General features: G+C 52.1%; 1 protein-coding gene across 1 annotated transcript; it reads left to right on the forward strand.

Moving 5' to 3' along the window:
- The first annotated feature begins 13,098 nt into the window (after positions 1–13,098).
- VSX1 (visual system homeobox 1) lies at positions 13,099–16,647 on the forward strand. The gene is made up of 5 exons (XM_072332915.1): positions 13,099–13,501; positions 13,636–13,714; positions 13,859–13,982; positions 14,799–14,979; positions 15,419–16,647. Exons 1-5 carry the CDS (start codon positions 13,099–13,101, stop codon positions 15,682–15,684), a joined length of 1,053 nt encoding a protein of 350 aa, XP_072189016.1. The 3' UTR covers positions 15,685–16,647.
- Positions 16,648–18,105: the final 1,458 nt, after the last annotated feature.

An 18,105-nucleotide genomic window follows, 5' to 3' on the forward strand; every position in this document is an offset into this window, starting at 1 on the left:
GCTAGAAAAATGAGGTTCCTCTGCTCAAACAAGGGCCAAGTATGAAGTTTGATCATGTTGCCCAAGGCCTTGTCCAGATGGCCATTTAGCATCTGCAAGAGACTGTGCAGGCCCTGTCCCAGGGCTGAACCACCTATAATTTCCTGATATCTGATAGAAATTTCCTGTGTTTTTGCTTGCACACATCACTTATGCTTTCACTGAAGATCTTTGAAAAGAGCCCAGGCCAAAAAGACCAAAAAGCCAGAGGATTAGGTTGGTGAGGGTCTCTCAGCAAAGGTACCCCTGCAGTCAGTGCAAGGGCCCTTCAGCTGTTGGAAGGACACGGCACCCCAGAGGGACAGAGGATGGATGGCAGGTTCACGATGCAAGGGAAAAACTGCATTGGGGTTGACCTGCCATTAGTCTGGCTGCTCATCTCCTCTAGAAAGCACTTCACCTCGATCTCATCCTGATGAATAGCAAGGGTTTGAATTTACGAAGTGAAGTGGCCGGCCCCTCCGGCCCGCTATTCATTACTCCAATTAACAGTCAGTTGCCTGAAAAATGGGCCAATCTGTTTCTTGGGGAGCCACATAGAAAAACCCACAAGGCAAGGCAATTAGCATACGTGCCAGCCCTCACCCTCCGGGGAATTTCATTTAGCTACTTGGTTGATCTAAGTACCAAAATATTGTTGGTTTGTTATGGAGCACATAATGTTTGTTAAATGACTGCGGTCCCCTGAGGCCCATATGCCGCCGATATTCTCTGCGTCCTCCCAAGCCGGGAGAGGCAATAAGGCAAAACTGTTGCATCGCACACATGGCCCTGCATTTTCCTGACAGGACACAGCAGCTGGACACGGGCGGAACAAACCTTCACCACCCGGGGTGGGCGGGATAGCTTCCCTATGAAATAGTTGCACACTTGAGCAAGCCCATTGTCTGCCCAAAAAAGCATTTCAACCGCCTCTTGTCGGGCAGCCGCCGCGCACAGAAAGCACGCGGAGCAGGCGCTCGGACAACCTGTCTATGCCGCATATTGTGCGGGGGCAATTAGTTTGCAAATTGCCCGTTTGCACGTCCTTGCATGAATCGGTAAGGTTGCTCCCACAGGGTTTGTTATTATCATCGTGATTAGTAAGCAAGGCCCATGAATAAATAAGGCAATTTGGCCGGATGCCTTTCTCCCCGCACACATACGGTGCTTGCCTCTTCCACAGCAAAGAACTGCCTCGCCACTCTTTCAGAGAAGAAATCCCTCCCAACTTCAAGCCTGAAGCTCCCCTGGCTCAAGCTGAGGCCATTCCTTCTCGTTCTATCACTGTTAACCAAGAGAAGAAACTAACCTCCACCATAACCTCCTTTGCAGACAGAATTAAGGCAGCCTTACTGGACCGCCCCTCTCAGTCTTAATACTGTATTCAGCTCTCCAGTGCATAAACCCAACCCTCAGATCACTGCTACTGAATCAGCAGATGAAAAATATGGAAGAAGTGTTACTCTGTCATACTTGGAGTTTTGGTCAGGTGTTTAATTTAGTCGATATGCGTTTAGTAACGGGTTTGGTTATGCAGCTTTGAACCTAGCACATTTGTTCTCTGAACACCAGCACTCCCTCTGCCTCGTATGTTTGTATCCTCATTTCTGATAATATTTTCTCTGGAGGATGAATTGTTTTACTGCACACCACATACACACGACACCATGTGTCGACAACCAAGTTCATAGTTGGTACAGTTAAGAACAGTCTGTTATTTTGACTTTTGGTAACACTAGGGAATACATGGTGAAAAATATATCCTTTCTTTTATGGAGAGTCATCTCACTTCAGGGAGAGAATGCATTCCAACTGTGCTGTTTGAGGCACCATCCCAAAGGGCCGTCTCCAGTCATCATCTTTTTCCAAGGAGATGTAGATTAGCATTAAGCTTAAAACTTCAAACATGCATTGACTGAAAGTATATATATATTCTGAATCATAGATGTGACCTTAACAATCACTGTGCTATAGGAAAGCTACCAAGCAGGAGATGCATTTGCTCCTGGTAAATGTAGATACTTTCTTCTTCATTTCCTTGACTCCATTTGTCACAGCCCTTTTAGTGCTGTCTTTACATTCCTGTATCAGCCCTCTCCATTCCCACCTGCCTGGCTATGATTCCTGGTGCAGCTTGGTGGAGCTACTACGTTTTAAAGCAATGAAGGATAGGATCCTATGTCTCATTCCACTGACAGTCCCAAAATGTGAGGAGTTCAGCCTGTGCGTGGCATAACGGAGAACCAAGACACAGATTTCTTGGGGTAGGCCACCGTTCTTTGGCCACAGCTGTGGTCCCACTGCTTTGTGGAGCATGTAACTGCTGCAATTTATTAAAGACACGCAACCAAAATGGTAATCGGATAAAAAGATCATTTATTGTCAAACGATTATGGAGCTGCATTATGTGATTTCATATCTTTTCCTTCAAAATCTCTGCATTTCAAACCAGCTTGTGGTTTTACTCCATGCCATTAACACTTTGGTATTACACAGTATATTTCACATGGCAAATTCTGTGGAATATGGATTATGTTATCAGGAAATAAACACAAATTTCTCAAGTTGGCCATGGCTTTGCTGGTGGTAATCAGGAAATTGTTTGTCCTTAAGCTACAACAGAGAATTGGATTCTTAAAAACCGAATAGGGGAAAAAATGCTTTTAAGGTGATTTCTTTACAATAAAAACATGATAGTCTTAAAGCTCAGTGATAATCTTTGTGAGTCTGTTCCATGTGAACCCGGCGAACAAGCGGGTTCCCAGCTGATGTAAGTCAGCGTAGTCCCATTAGCTGGCAAAGCTGGGTCAGCACGCGGCAGCTGAGGATCCAGACCCTGTAGCTTGGAAGGAATCATCGTCTTGCTGTTTTGACCAGGGGAAAGGCTATAAAAGGATTTTGTGAAGGCAGATAATATTAGAGAGAATATAAGGTGGGCTGCAAACCAAAGAGGAAGGCTGTTTCAGTTGCCATTTACTGAGAAGGTTTTTATCGGAACATGCTCCAATTGTCTCAAAATGCCAGTCAGGGCTGCTAACCTGATTCAGTACTATTTGCTGTCTCTCACTACAGCAGAGTTACACCGTCGAACAGTGCACCTTTAATAACAAAACTCCTAAGTTAATCTCCTTTAGAGGTCTGTGTGACATTACTAGCTCTAATCTAACCCTTCCAGGTTATCGTCAATGCACTTATGTGCATAAAACCTTCTCTGGGAGAATTAGGCATTTTCTCATTACGCACACTGGTATCTTTTCACCGAATATTGCCAAACTTCCACGAAAATCTGGTTGACATTCTCTGATAAGTTGCAAAGTTTACTCAGTCGATAAAAGTGGGTCTTAAGAATCATCTCCAAGAAGCTGTCCTCTAGCTACTTTATTTCTGCAGGAGAGATGCTCTCTGATGAGCTGATAGATTTAGCAAACTCAGAAGGAAGGGGACCCTCTGTCTTTGTCTGTCATGCAATTAATAACTGCAGCAAGGAGTGACCACGGTGAGAGGAGTTCTGGTTGCTGATCTTGTGCCTGTCTGTGCTGTAGAGCAGTCCATGGGCAGCAAGGCTCTCTGGGTCACTGGGTATCTGTCCCCAGATGCAACCAGTGCCAGCTCCCTCACACTTGGTCACAAGGTGGATCAGTGAAATGAGGTCATAGCAGTAACAGGCTGCAGCTCTGCCATCTGCAGGAGAGTACACAAGAGTCCAACATGCAGGGTTGGTGGCAGGCGTCCAAGGCACAAAGACTATCGGAGGCTCCCATCCCTCTTGGTTAGGAAGGACGAGGAAGACTCTGCTGGCAGATGCAACATCCGCATCCATGTACAGATGCAAACCCCTGTGTTTGCACTCCTGAGATATTGCATTGCTGGAGTATTCACATTTATTGAAACCTTTCTTGAGCTCATGGCTGAGATGTGATGCTATGCCCAACTCCAAAACACCAAGAACAAGCTGGTGTGTCCTTGTTTCCCACCACAGCTTGAGAGCAGTCGTGGTGGAGGAACAAGGCAGAACATTGCGTAGAGTTTAGAACTGTGATGCTTATATGCTTTTTGTCAGCTGTGTGAGGAGGAAGGCCTCAGCTCTGAGGTGTGAGTGTACAGGACAGGCCTGGCAGGGCTGTCTCTTCCACCTGCTGCTGCCCAGGGTCTTGTTAAGGTCTTGTGGATGGGACGGAAATTGAACCGAAGCCCCTCAGGCACCCAGAATAACTCATCTCACCTTCCCTCACTGATCAGCTCACCTGAAGCACAGCGTGCCATCCAGGTTTGGCAGCCACACAACACTGCAGAAACCCTGAGATGATCCACCATACTCTGTCAAGTAGTTTTGCTTTGGTTTCAATTCCATGACATCGAATTGTTCAGCGTGGCTTGGCTTGGAGAAGAGCTGAAATTCCTTCACAGGCTCTGCGCTGTCTGAGAGGAGGAATAATTAAGCCCAAAATACACAACCCGCCTTCAAAGAATCAGGGAAAGTCACAGGAAGGGTTAAACACTTTATTTAGATGGCTTTGTTTGTTACGTTAGTGCTTTGCTTGTTCTGAGAATTAACAGAAGATAAGCTAAAAGTTCATTTATAAGAGTATTAAAGGATAATTATGATGGAGTAAATGCAGCGGGTCAAAAGGCATTATGATGAACAGAATCATAATATAGGGCTTGGGAAAATAAGCTAAAATGCACAATGCCTAACATCACTTCTGAACGCCATGGAGGGTGGACGCCTTTGGTTTTCTCTCTTCTCCTTCATTTCCACTCTAAATTAATGCTTCCTCCATCAACACTGCCAATCGTGCTCGAACACAGAACGATAATCGATTGCAGCAACTTAAATTAAACTTTTGGGCAGGCACAAATATGTGACCTTTTAATATCAACAAAATGATAAAAAAGATTTGGTAGGAAATCTGTTTCAATCAGATTAGAGGAGAAGTGGGTAAAGCTGATTACAAGACCGCTAAACACAGTATTTGGGCAGTATTTGTTCAGAAACAATAGCGTTAATTCTACTTTAACAAGTATTATCTGAAAAATCAATAATTAATGGGAACCCATTATCAACTTGTAATTTAGCGCTTGGATTAAGTTGGGGGAGAAGTGAAAGCGAGCGGGCAACCTGCTTTTACTTGACCTGTTGGTTGATGGATTAATGGGGTGAGGGCAGGTTTTGTGCTGACTTAAAGGAAAGGAGGTGGAAATTCCTCCATTTGTGGCCTTATTGCTTGGTGTCGCTGCAGCCCCTGGCAGACATCTTGAGCATGGTGGCACCATGCCTGCAAAACCACTGAGTGTGTGGGGCCAGCCCACTGGAGAAATGGGTGTTGTTAGTGGGTGGTATGGACGGGTGTAGTTTGTCCACTCCTTAACATCTCTCTGCACTCTGCAGCACGCTCGCTGCCGTGCTTTCCCCTTGGCTGATCAGCAATGGCATGTGCGAATGCACGTGTGCTGCCAGATCCTCACCAGCCTGCTCCCCGGTGCCCCCACCACACCAGCTCTATTTGGGGACACAACATGCTTTGTCCTTAGACGTGCCACTTCCCACCGGAGTAGGTCATTGCAACAGATGCTTGACTGATCACGGTTTTGCAAAGACAGTGTTCTTGTAGAGGATGCAGATGTTCTGATCTCAGTGTTTTTTCCTGAAGGTGGCTTTGAGAGTAGGAGCATCACCATCACTGCTGGTGAAATTTCAGATGGGCAGCATTAAGCCGGCATTTCCAGCTTGCTGCCAACCTGCCCGTGTTCTCCTCTTGGCTTTTCTCTATAGTGGATCACCCACCTGGTTTAGAATCACAGAATCATAGAATCACAGAATCATTAACGTTGGAAAGATCTGTAAGATCTTCATGTCCAACTACCAGCCCAACCCCACCATGCCCACTAGCTGTGTCTCTCAGCATCATACTCACATTTCTTGAACCACTGCAGGGATGGTGACTTCCTGGGCACTGTGTGCTGGTGCATCACTGCTCTTTATGAGATGCAATTCCTCCCAGCATCCATCCTGATCCTCCCTTGGCACAACTTAAAGCCATTACACACTAGTAGGGTTAGGGCAGAGCAGGACGTGGCTGGCACACTGCCGCCATTCAATGGGATAAGGGATTGAACACCAATATTTGGGGATACTAGGAAGTGCCAGGTGGCTTGTGGGCATGTGGATGGAGTTGGGGGCGGGAGAGCCATGGAGTGATCCCACCAAAGTGAGAGAGATGCCTTGGGTTTGGGTTGGGATTCCCAGAGGAGCACAAAGGCGGGATGCTCTAGGCAAGGGGAACAGATTGAAGGCAGATTGTGTGGGTGAAGCAGCACCGTGCTTCGCAGCTAGGGAGTGGCTTCAGAAATGGCATTTAATCATTCAACATTAACACAAGACATCTGTCACCGTCCCCAGCAGTGACGGGGCTACACGACAAAACAATATGTTCTGGCGCTCCTAATCACTGGAAAAACACTACTTTTTGCAGAGAGTTCTTTTAGTGCCCAGCACAAATCCTTCTATTTTATTATAGCAATCCCAGCCAAATCCTCCAATAAATGGAGTTTTTATTAATGTGCAGCTGTTAAATGAGAAAAAAAAATAAAACTCAGAAATAAAAATGAATCCCTGAATAATCAGGCTGATCCCGGGCAGTAAGAACAAGCAGGCCGACCAAATACTTACAGCTTGCTGGTATTATTTAAAAATACGCCTGAGGCTTTTCTTTCACTCTCTATTTCCTACAAAGGCCTGATTAGATTTTGCTCCATCCCCACCACTTCGATCCTTTCCCTGCACATGGGTCCTGTTGTAATCCCCCTGTCCTGACAAGGTACCCGAAACCCCTGTGACATGAGCAGGGAGCCCTGCGGTGAAGGGAAGAAATATCCTAATGCTCACTGTTCCTGGCCCACAACATGGCCGTGGTATGGGAGCTGAGCATTGAGATGGCCACCAGAGAGATGGCAATGAAACAGCGCAAAGGAGGATGCATACTGAGATAGCTGTGGGAGACCTGATGGAGCCTCCATCAGACGTATGGCGTGCTTCCATCACACCCACTGCATGTCTCCAAGGAGCAGAGACCTTGGGCAGCCTTATAGGAGCCCACCTAGAGCAAAGCGTCCAACAGGACGGCAAAGCCAGCCCGGCAGCTCACCCACCTGTCCCACCTGGAGCACTCAGAGCTGAGCTGTGGCCACCAGGATACTTCTTGCTGCCAGCCATTAGACCTTAACCACCCAGGAGTAATGATGAGGGAAGGTAGAGCAGGAAGGAATGCCCCAAGCAGATAGCACTCTGCCCATGAAATGGCACGACCACCTCTGCTATTCTTTCTGATTAAATTAGAGCCAAAGTAAAGCCCTAATTCTTCTGATTAAAGCTTAGAAGTTAAGCTCTTTGGGCAGGATGCGTGCCTTGATCTGTGCTCTCCTAAAACACTTTGTCCACTTGATGATGAGACACTAATAATACACCCCTAGATCTTTCTTCTCAGACATGTATGAGGTCTAGTCATAGAATCATAGAATCACAAGGTTGGAAAGGACCTACAAGATCATCTAGTCCAAATGTCCTCCCTTTACCATACCTACAGCAAACTCCTAAACCATATCTCCTAGCTCCCTATCAAGATGCCTCTTGAACACTGCCAGGGATGGTGACTCCACCGCCTCCCTGGGCAGCTCTTCCAGTGCCTGAGCACTCTCTGAGAAAAAAAAAAGTTCCTTCTTATGACCAATCTAAACCTCATCTGATACAACTTGCAGCCATTTCCCCGGGACCTGTTTGTTGCCTGGGAGAAGAGGCCAAACCCCTGTTCATCACAACCTCCCTTCAGGAAGTTGTAGAGTGCAATGAGGTCTCTACAACTTCCCGAAGGGAAGTTAGTAGTCCATAGGATAGAAGCAGTCCATAAGATGTATGATGTTCTGGGGGCATCCCATCACTCCTGTCCCAATAGTGTTTATGTGTCACCACCCAGCTGTCTGCAGAAGGATGAAGGTGGGAGAAATGGCTCCAAGCAAAGGAGAGGTCCAGATCTGCTGCAGTTTGGGCTTTCCACAGAGAAACTGCCCTAGGAGAGACACCACAGCCTCCAACTTCTGCCTCCAGCGCTCTGAACATCTTCAGTCCCTCCTCCTCCTCTGCAGCACAGACAGAGGCACAGCCAAGTATTGTTTGTCCCAGATCAATGCATTTACCCATGTGGAAAATTGTTATTAGCTCGGCTTTTCTTTCCCCTCGAGCCGCTCCTGCCGAGCAAAGGGCATCTCCCAGGGCTTCTGCAGCCACCGCAGCTCCTCCACCTTCAGCTGGATGAACCCTGAGGGAACAGCCGAGGAGGGGGTACTGAGGGAGGGCAGGCAGCCCTCCTGCAGTGACACCAGAGCCTTTTGAGGTGCTGAGCAAAAGGAAGCAAGAGCGCTTGCTGCCATTTCCAAACTGGAAGAAAATGCCATTTGTTCTAACCTTCGAAATTCAGCAAAAGCTCAGAGACTTGCAAACAATGACCCCACAAGGGAAGTGATTATTTCTTCCTCTTAATCCTTTTCCTCTTCTTTTTTTTCCTCCCCCTTTTTTTTCCCCAGAGTGTGACAATATCCATCACGCAGGTCCCAGTTTGAGCTGGTTAGGAAACTGTTCATGGTCAGCAACACTCGATCTGTTCATTCTGGACATTGTGACCCCTTTTGGCATCGAGGTACCTTGCTTATATTGCAGATATCACATCAAAGCAAAGAGCAGAAGCTGGTAAGAGAGCTGGGAAGTCCTTCATGCTCTGTGTCCTTTCTAATAGGAAAACTGAACCACACAAAAAGCAATAGCTGTGCTTTGCCTGCTGCATGTTTTACAATGGGGGTTACCAACCCAAAAGCAGAAAAAGCCTGTATGTCTCTACATGCACGAGAAGCAAGAACCACGTATGGGGTTGCATTTGATGCTATTTCTCTTCTTCCTGTGGGTCCTCCAGCTGGTTTCTTTGGGACGGGGTTGTTTTGGCAGAGGGCCGTATTGCCTGTGTGTTGCCTCCCAACTTTTGAATTTGCCTTTGAGCAGCTGGCTGCCAGGCAGTGATGGCCAAAGCGCGGCCAGGTCCTGTGTTTCAGCACCTGTTTGGTTCCAGAAAGCAGCCTTGAAGGAAAGAGTGAGAGTAGCCCGCTTGCATGCACGGAGTCCCCATCTTTAATTAGGTTAGCTGCTTTCATGGCAAGTGCTGTCATACGGAGCCGAAAAATCAATACCATATGGCACCGCACTCAGATAGCAAACTTGGAGATTAATTAAAGGAGAAGGAACTCTGTCAGGTCTCGTAGCGCAGCGCCTACGATTAGGCATGGCTGAACTGGTTTGGAAATGCAAAGGAGGTGACACCTTCACCCCAGTCTGAGCTGGGCTCTTCTCCATCTGGGGGCAGAATGAAGGGAGATTTGTCATTCCTTGCCTCCAGCAGAGACGCTGGAGATAGCAGAATTGCCATTTCATGTGTTCTACTAGGTTTCACCCTGCCTAGATTGGCACCTGGAGGGAGCCAATGCAGTGACTGGTGGTGGGGCGGATTGAAGTGGCTGGGGGAGAAAGGAGGTGAGGAGGTGGAGAAGGGCAAAAAGCAACCTCCAAGCCACGTGTGAGCAGACAGCTCTCAGCAGGACCTCCTGCAGCCAGCCTCAGGCACTCCTCCATCACTCCTCCACCTCCTGGACCGGCACCTTCCGAGACAAACCAGCATTTCCAAGACTTGGTTCAAAACTTCCAACAGGTTTCATTGTCCTGAAACCAAGAGCATAATGGGACCATGAAAAAATTCTCTCTCAAATGTAAAAGACAGCTGAGAAGCTGGTGAAATGCTCTTTTTTAAGTATTATTCCTGTAAGACAAAAGACAAATGAAAGATCTGACTCCATCGCTTGGAAGGTTTCATTTCCAAGGCTCGCCCCAGAGTGGGACAATGTATACTGCTCTTTTGGGATAAAGCTGATAGAATGAATGTGGCAGCTATTGTGCGTGCTTGGGAGCCTCGCAGCCGTTTTTCTGCTGCTTATATTTTCTTTTCTTTTCTGCTTTAATGAGTCTTTCCCTAATTGACTTGATGATTTCTGTTTAATTAGCACATTTTGGAGGAATGATCAAAAAATAATAAGATAAAGTAATCGGACAAGCATAGCGCAGAGGAAGAATAGCTCCTTTGTGGGGCTAATTGGAGTGGACAGTCCATCGGCTAGTTTGGGCCCCGCGTGGTCAGACCTTCCCAGCTCTGCCATGTGCCCAGGACTCCAAGCACCCACACAGACCCAGCTCCAGCAGTCAACTCATTTAGCTCTAATGAGCTGTGAGGGAGCACCCAGCCTGGATCTGCCTGGCTTTGCTGCTGCTCATGTTTTGTAGGACGCTGCTCCCATGGAAACAAGTGGACTGGCGCTAGGTACCATCAAGGCGCAGCATCCCCAGCTCCACTTGCTTACCACGTGCCCATCACACTTCCAGCAGTGGCTGAAGGTGTAGCACCTGGATGGTCATTTGTTTGCCCCGTGTTTGGCTGGGAATTAATTAGGAGATCGGCTCCAGGCTGCTGTGACAGCTGTCTGCGTGCGGCACTTCCCAGCACTTTGATTAAATCTGCAGCACTCCAGATGTGAGAGCCCTGCGTGTCGGCACACTGCTCTTAAACTCCACTTAAACCGTGACTGCTCTTCTGTTTTTAATCAAAGGCAAATGTCTTAAGACAGAAAGCTGTGCAGAGGAATTAGTGAGGATGTCTCTGGGGCGCGTGTGGTGGGAGCTCTGCTTGCTGCACTCCGGCACGGCAGGCAGAGGGCATGGCCAGATGTGGCCGTGCCACCTGTCCCCATGAATCTATCACTCCAAAATGGAGACGCTTTGGCCATCACTTCCGCAGCAGAATGTGGGGGAGTTGGAGGAAAACCCTTTTTCTTTGCCCTTCAGAGCCCCCCCACCCCACCCCCCCTTGCCAATCTGAGCATGTCCCTGTCCCTTTACCCCAGCAGGAGCAGTGCAGGGCTGTGGCATGTAGCACTGGGGATCAACGATGCTGTCCATGGGCATGAGAGCCTCTTCCACTCCCAGCAGGTTCGGGTTCAGGCAGTCCTTTTTTAATGACCTGATTCATATCTAAAGCAGGGAGGTGAAAGCTTCCTTATCCCATTACAAATCCTCTAAGTCTGTCCCTTCCATACCTCCTCCTTCATTCCCCCGCCTCCCTCATCTTTACAGAAGGTGAACCCACGACAATTGTGCATCCTTCCAAGGTTCCCCTTCACATCAGCGCAAATAGGGAACTCCAGGACCTCCCAGCTGCTGGCTCAGGGCTCGCCAAACACACATCTGTAATCCCACAGCGCCTTGGCAGGGCTTACCCCAGGGTTCCAGCCCTGGGCATCCATCCCAGCAGGGCTGTGCCAAGGGGGTGCAGGGCATGGGGCACGGGGCCGGCTGCCGGGGCTCATGCTCTGGCTGGTACATGTGGGAGAAAGGGGGGGGGCACCGTGGGGAAATTAGAGCAAGAGCGATGTTTGATGTTCTGCTCTTTAAGCGATTAATAATCTTTCGGCATCGGAGAATCAGCTGAAAATCTTCCCTAGAAAATAATGAGCAGAGAAACATTTACTGATTAGTCTAATCCCAGATAATCCTATCTGATGAGCGTATATCGAGCTATCCTTTAACTGATTTATTGTCCATAGGACTGGGGGAGATGCCCCTCGAAGATGCCCCTTTCCACCCTGCTGGAGGAGCTCTGAATCCCCCCACCCAACCTGGCACCTCCCACATCCTGGCACATCACGGGGCATCCCATGGCACTGCCCCATATCCAGGCCACCGCCTCGGCGTGGGGAGATTTAATCGCTATTTCCATTTCTGCGTCTATCGGCTTTCTCTTGGGTTCGGGCTTTTATGTTTCATAAACTGATTAGGAGCAATTATACGCGCTTTATCCCCAAACTTTCCAAATGACTGGGCCATATGCATATTTAAGGCTTCATCATCTCTCCCAACAGCTCAGCCTTCACGTTAAACTGCTGAAATCAAGCTGATTCTGGGACAACGTCAAAAATTAGGGGTTTATCCACTAAGATCGGCTCGGACAGGAAATTTGTTGTGGGTGGTGGCCGGATTAGGGCTTCTAATTACTGCGGCAGATCCTCCCCGCCCGGCAGTGAAAGTCTCCTCTTCCAGCAAACCTGCTGCAAATGCTCCCGGGGGCAGCGAAGGTGCCCGAGGGGACGTCGGGGGGACGTCGCTGTTCCCATCCCTGGGCACGGGCAGCCCCGAGCATCCCCGCATCCCACACTGTGGCTTCGGGGGCGCGACGCCCCCCGCCCGCCATCTCCCGTCGGGGGGTGTGAAGCGCGGTCGGTCGTCCCCCCCTCGCCCCCCCCCCTCCTCGACGGCCCCCAGCGCCGGGCACGGCAATTATCCTAAATGAAAGTTATTGTTCTGCTAATCCCGGGAACAGCTTGCGAGGGGAGATTTGGGTCTTTCTTTAATAATGCAAAGTTAATGCGGAGTCCCCTTGTAATTATCTTTATCAGAAGGACCCTCGGTTAATCTGGCCGTCCAGCGGGAAGGCCGGGATCAGGCGGCCCGTGTAAGCCGGTTGTAAATCGGTTCCATAAACAGATGAAGGGAAGGGAGAAAAATAAAATAAAATAAAATTGCAGCCCAGGTGCAAGACTCTGGGAGCCAAATGGAGGGAGGATGCCAGGCATCTCCCAACGGCCCCGGGGGGCGAAGAGAAGGTCCTGCCCCAAACGGACGGGGCAGGTGGGGGGGCGGGGGGCGCGCGTCCCGTCTAGGATAGGGGGCCCGCGGCCGGGGGGCAAGCAGGGGACTCGGAGCGGACGGGGAGGGCCGAGGGGAGGGTCCTGAGGGGGGACCCAAGGGGGCGGCGGGGAGGGGCCGCGCGGGGGGGCCTGAGGGAGGGGCCCCGGGGCCCGAGGGCCGCTAATCCGGGGATTGGGAGCGACCCCCCCCCGCAGCCCCGGGCCGCGATTGGGGCCGGGCCCGGCGGCGGACCGATAAAAGGGGCGGCTGGCGGCGGTGCCCGCTCCGGGCCGGGCCAGGCGGCGGCGATGCCGGGCCGGGAGGAGCCGTCGGGGGGCCGCGCGGCGGTGCCGGTGCCGCTTCCCGTCGCGGTGGCGGCGGCTCCGGGCCCGGCGTCGGTTCGCAGCGCCCTCCCCGAGCGGTCGGCGCGTCCGGGAGGAGCGGGGCTGCGGGCCAAGGGCTTCGCCATCACCGACCTACTGGGGCTGGAGGCCGAGCTGCAGCCCCCCGCCGGGGCCGCTCCCGGGCCCGCCGGCGGCTACGAAGGCGGCGGGGCGCTGGGGCTGGGGCTGGGGCTGCTGTGCGGCTTGGCGGGGCCCGGAGCCCCCTGCCTGCTGCCCGCTCCGCTGCCGCTGCTGCCCGCCCGCGGCACCCGCCCGGGTCCTCCCGGGCCGCCGCCCGCCGCCCGTCGCCACAAGGAGAGCGCCTCCGGTGAGCCGCCGTCCCCTGCCCGCGGCGCCCTCGGGTCCCCCGCGGGTGGTGGCACCGCGGGGAGCCCTTGTCGGGATGGGATGTGACTGTCGCCCCCTCCCATCCCCCCCCCCCCTTTCCCATGCTGCCGCCAGATGAGGACAGCCTGTCCGGGGACGCCAGCGAGCTGAAGATGCCGACTTCGCAGATCAAGAGGAAGAAGCGGCGGCACAGGTGACCGCCGGCCACCCCCGTTCGTCCCCGTGGGTGTGCCCGCTAGGAGCAGGGCATCCAAACTGGGGGAGGCGGGAGGGGTCGATGCTACGCCCTGCCCTGCTCTCTCGGACCCCGTCACAGGACGCTGTCCGCTCCCCGCAGGACGGTGTTCACGGCCCATCAGCTGGAAGAGCTGGAGAAGGCGTTCAACGAAGCTCACTACCCCGACGTCTACGCCAGGGAGATGCTGGCGGTGAAGACGGAGCTGCCCGAGGATCGCATCCAGGTAGGCGGCTCCTCGCTCCCCGGGGGGGCCGCTGTCGCCGGCTGTGCGCTGCCGTAGGGCAAGAGAGTGCGGGCGGCACGGAGGCGGTGGCACCGGGGGGGGCTGATCTGGTGGGTGGCAGCGCTGCACACCGGGACAGGGAGTTGAAACCGGATGGGCTTTTAGGTCCCGTCCAATCCAACCATTCTGTGATTCTATGATTGCACTGTCTGAGCTCCGAGCAGAAGTGCAGACTGGGGGACGCAGTGCCCTGCTGTTTGGGCAGGAGCTCGGAGCAGTGTAGGAGGTTCAGGCTGCCCCCTAACTTGCTCACACAGCCCTTGAGGTGACATTTGAGGGCCCAATCCTGACCCGGTGTGGAGCAGCTCATTGGGGTGGGAGTTTGGGCAATGCTTAGATTGCATCGATACCACTGGAGTACAAGGACAAGGAGATGGGGAGAGGGACTCGAGCACTCTCTGCTATCACCCGTGAGTGCATCATGGACCCCTTTTTCTGCATACAAATGGCTTTGCACAGAAGGGCTCTGCAGGCGGGTGGCACGCAGGGGCTGCCCTCGGTGACTCAGGCTGGGGACACCTCCGTGGGTCAGGATCAGCCTCGTGTAACATCTGCTCCCTCTCCCCCCCTTCCTCTCCTCCCTCACTGACACCCACGTGTGCCTTCCCCAAATTCCCCTCTGTGGCTCTGCTCCGGCCACCCTCCCACTGCCGACCCTGCGCGCACCCCAACCCCACGGCGTGCTCCACCATGGCTCGAATGCCCCACTCCTCCCCACCCCACCCCTCCGTGCTCTCCTGGCTGTGACCCCTGAAGGTTTGGTTTCAGAACCGAAGAGCCAAGTGGCGGAAGCGGGAGAAGTGCTGGGGCCGGAGCAGCGTGATGGCCGAGTATGGCCTGTACGGAGCCATGGTGCGGCACTCCATCCCTCTGCCCGAGTCCATCATCAACTCTGCCAAGAGCGGGCTGGTGGGATCCTGCGCCCCGTGGCTGCTGGGTGAGCTTCAGGCAAGAGCGGGATTGGTGGGAGCTGCAGCTGATGGCAGCGTTGGTGCTGTGTCAGAGCTACCCTGGGGCTCCGGTGTAATGGGAATCTGGAACTGTTGGAGTGGGTCCCTGACCCAAGCCATTCTTTGACTATGGGATCCCGCATGGAGGTGACACTTGGAGACTGGGCTGGGATGGGCTGTCACAGCGCCTCTCTCCTTGTACATCTTCCCTGCTGAGTGGGTGGGAAATGTATAGATTGATTCTGCTGCAGAGCATCCTCAGTGGTGCAGGGTCTGGGCTGGGGATGGTGGTATGAGTTTTCCTCAGGACGTGTGAGCTGGGATAGGCAGCAGGAGGGCAGAGCGGCACGCTCCCCTCCAACACCGAGCAGTTCCAGGCAGAAATAAGCAACCGGCTCTTTTGGTTTGCTCCCCCCGCTCTGCAAGGCATGCACAAGAAGTCCATGGAGGTGAGCAGGAAGGCAGAGAGCCAGGAGAAGCCGGCAGATGGCTGGCAAGCGGAGCAGGATGGAGAGGAGCTCCAAGGGAAGCAGGCCAGTTCCCAGAGGAGCTCTGAAAAGCTGGGCCCTGTGAAAGATCCTGAAGACACAGCCATCGACCTGTCCAGGACAGCCAAGCAGGAGAAAAGGAGCATACTGAGACAGTGCGTCAACGGGGACCCCAGCACGGAGCAGAAGGACAGGGACCACTGAGCTTGGGCCACCCCGGAAGAGGCCAGAGCTCCCAGCTTTCTGGGGAGATCAGAATATTTATTGGTTTATTGATATATCTTTATATTATTTTTCTTTTTTTTTTTTTTTTTGGAAATAGTTGAACTTTATTATCAGAATTCAGGGCATTTTCAAACTGGATTCCTTCCTCCCGCCTCTGTCCCCTCACTTGTCAGCTGTTCACTTCTCAGCAGAGCACAGGTGAAGCCAGGTCGGAGGGTGGGAGGGTGCGTCCCAACACAGCTGAGAGCAGTGTGAAAACAGGACCATCCTTTGAGCAGCACGGATGGCTGCTCAGAAGAGCCTCCCTTCTCCTCTGGGATGTGTCCCGGGCTATCCAAGAGCACAGCAGTGCCACGGGGATCGCTGTGATACCCGGGTGCAGAGATAGCACAGGTCATGGACGCCTTCTGTGAGCACTTCCACCCCTGCACAGCACCCATGTGGTGGTTTCCTCTGCTTCAGGCACACGATTCTTCCACCTCAAGGAGCAGCGGGGCTTTACAACACGGTAGGGTCCATCCTCAGGCTGGCGTTAACTCCACCAGTGTATACCTCCTGAGGATCTGGCCTGCCAATGCAGCCTTACCACTGGATTTATACTGTGTAGCTTCCTTAACTCATGTTTGGGAGAAGGGGGTAAAAAACGTTCTTTGTTTATGCAATGATTTTGTACACTCTTGAATGTTACCTTCCATACTATGCATAATAGAACAGCAAATCAAGCCATAACACCCTGGAACAATTGAACAGGTTTGGGAGCTGATATAAGAGAATACTTTGTAATTGTCTGTAAATAGCGTAATGTCGGAGCTGTTTTCTTGGTCGTCCTTTATTTAATGTCTTCAAAGCACTTTAGTGATCTGGATTTTTGAATGTGGCCGCTCCTGTTTTGTCCACCATTTATTTATTAATGACACACCTGTAAGTAAAATTGTGGCGTCTCTTTGGTTTTCATGCTCCACGTTTGTGATTTTTCAACATTACTTTGTTGGATGTCGCCGTAGTTGCCGGCTTTGAGAAGATCCTGCACAGACCCAGGCCTGAATGGAGCTTGGGCGCTCCCCTGAGGCTGTGCAGTTACCAGGGGAGCAGAGCACAGCCCTCACGTGCGTTCCCCAGAGCTCAGTTCCAATCCAGCAGACTCTACAAGCTCAAAGGCAACAGGTTATTGCTCGGCAAAGACCCATAGCAACACAGAAATGTCCAATGGAAGGTGCAGAGTTGGGCCCCGTGTTCCATGTGGTTAAACATATGGAGCTTGCTTTGGGTTAGGTGAATGGGTGCTGGAGGCACCTGGCAGAGGCACTGAGCAGGACGGTGCTGGCAGCCCCACCATGCAAGGGTGTTGTGGCCATCTAGGTGCTCAGACTCGAGCTGCAGCCGGTCCTCCTCTCGCTGCTGAGTTGCGTTGGCCCAGATGTGCACTGTGACAGCTCTCCTGGAACACCTCCAGCTTTCTCTGCTGGCCAAAACCTAACTGAAAATTATCAGCAGGTTTTATTACAATCTGAGTAATCCCAATTTGGAAAGTTTCCTGGTGCAGCTCGGTGCGAGCACAGTCGTGTCATGGTGCTGTTGGTGCACACATGGTGCAGTGTGGAGGGCTGGGTGCGCACAGGGGAACGGCTGGCTGTGAAGAGCAGAGAAATAATGATCTTTAAGGTCCTTTCCAACTTAAGCCATGATTCTAATAAAAGCAGCATCTGCAGATTCCCTGTTTTGCCCTCCCTCCACTGGGTCAGGCCCTGCTGAGGGGTGGGAGGGAACACGCGCATGGCAAATACAAGCTTTGCAGGAAACAAACAAACAAACCAAAACCAACAAAGAAAAAAACCCTCACACATATGATGGAGTGGGGGAGATCGGTTCATGAAAGGACCAGCCAGGGCTTATTGCAGCAGCAATTAGGCTCTGTGAGAGCCGAGACTTAGCACATTGGAGGCCTAATCCTGCCTGAGCAGCATCTGCAAACCTTTTATTTGGGCCGTGTCGCGCTGGCAATGGATGCTCGCAATCATTTTTTTTCCCTGCCTTGCCTGCATGCAGATGGCCTGGCTCTCTGCCTCACACTGGACACAGTGCTGCGAGCCATGAGCATCCGGCTACAGCAATGGGGGGGAACACCATGGCCCCAGCCCCGTGTAGGATGCAGAGCTCTGCCGGAGGGGCCTGGTGGGCTCCCAGCTCTCTACTTGTGCTGGGAGGGATGGTTCATAGAGAGCGCTGCTGGCCTGAGGCACATTTCATAGAGGCAATGAATGGTTTGGGCTGGAAGGGACCTCAAAGCTCACCCAGTTCCAACCCCCAGCTGTGGACAGGGCTGCCCCTCCAGCTCAGGCTGCTCAGGGCCCACCAGCCAGGCCTGGAGCACCTCCATGGATGGGGCACCACAGCTCTGTA

This window comes from Excalfactoria chinensis, chromosome 3 (assembly GCF_039878825.1).
Source record: "Excalfactoria chinensis isolate bCotChi1 chromosome 3, bCotChi1.hap2, whole genome shotgun sequence".
Taxonomy (NCBI): Eukaryota; Metazoa; Chordata; class Aves; order Galliformes; family Phasianidae; genus Excalfactoria; species Excalfactoria chinensis.

Coding starts and splice junctions, on each gene's coding strand:
- VSX1 (XM_072332915.1), top strand. CDS start 13,099: ATGCCGGGCCGGGAGGAGCCGTCGGGGGGCCGCGCGGCGGTGCCGGTG. Junction 13,502..13,635: donor CCACAAGGAGAGCGCCTCCG/GTGAGCCGCCGT, acceptor TGCTGCCGCCAG/ATGAGGACAGCCTGTCCGGG. Junction 13,715..13,858: donor AGGAAGAAGCGGCGGCACAG/GTGACCGCCGGC, acceptor CGCTCCCCGCAG/GACGGTGTTCACGGCCCATC.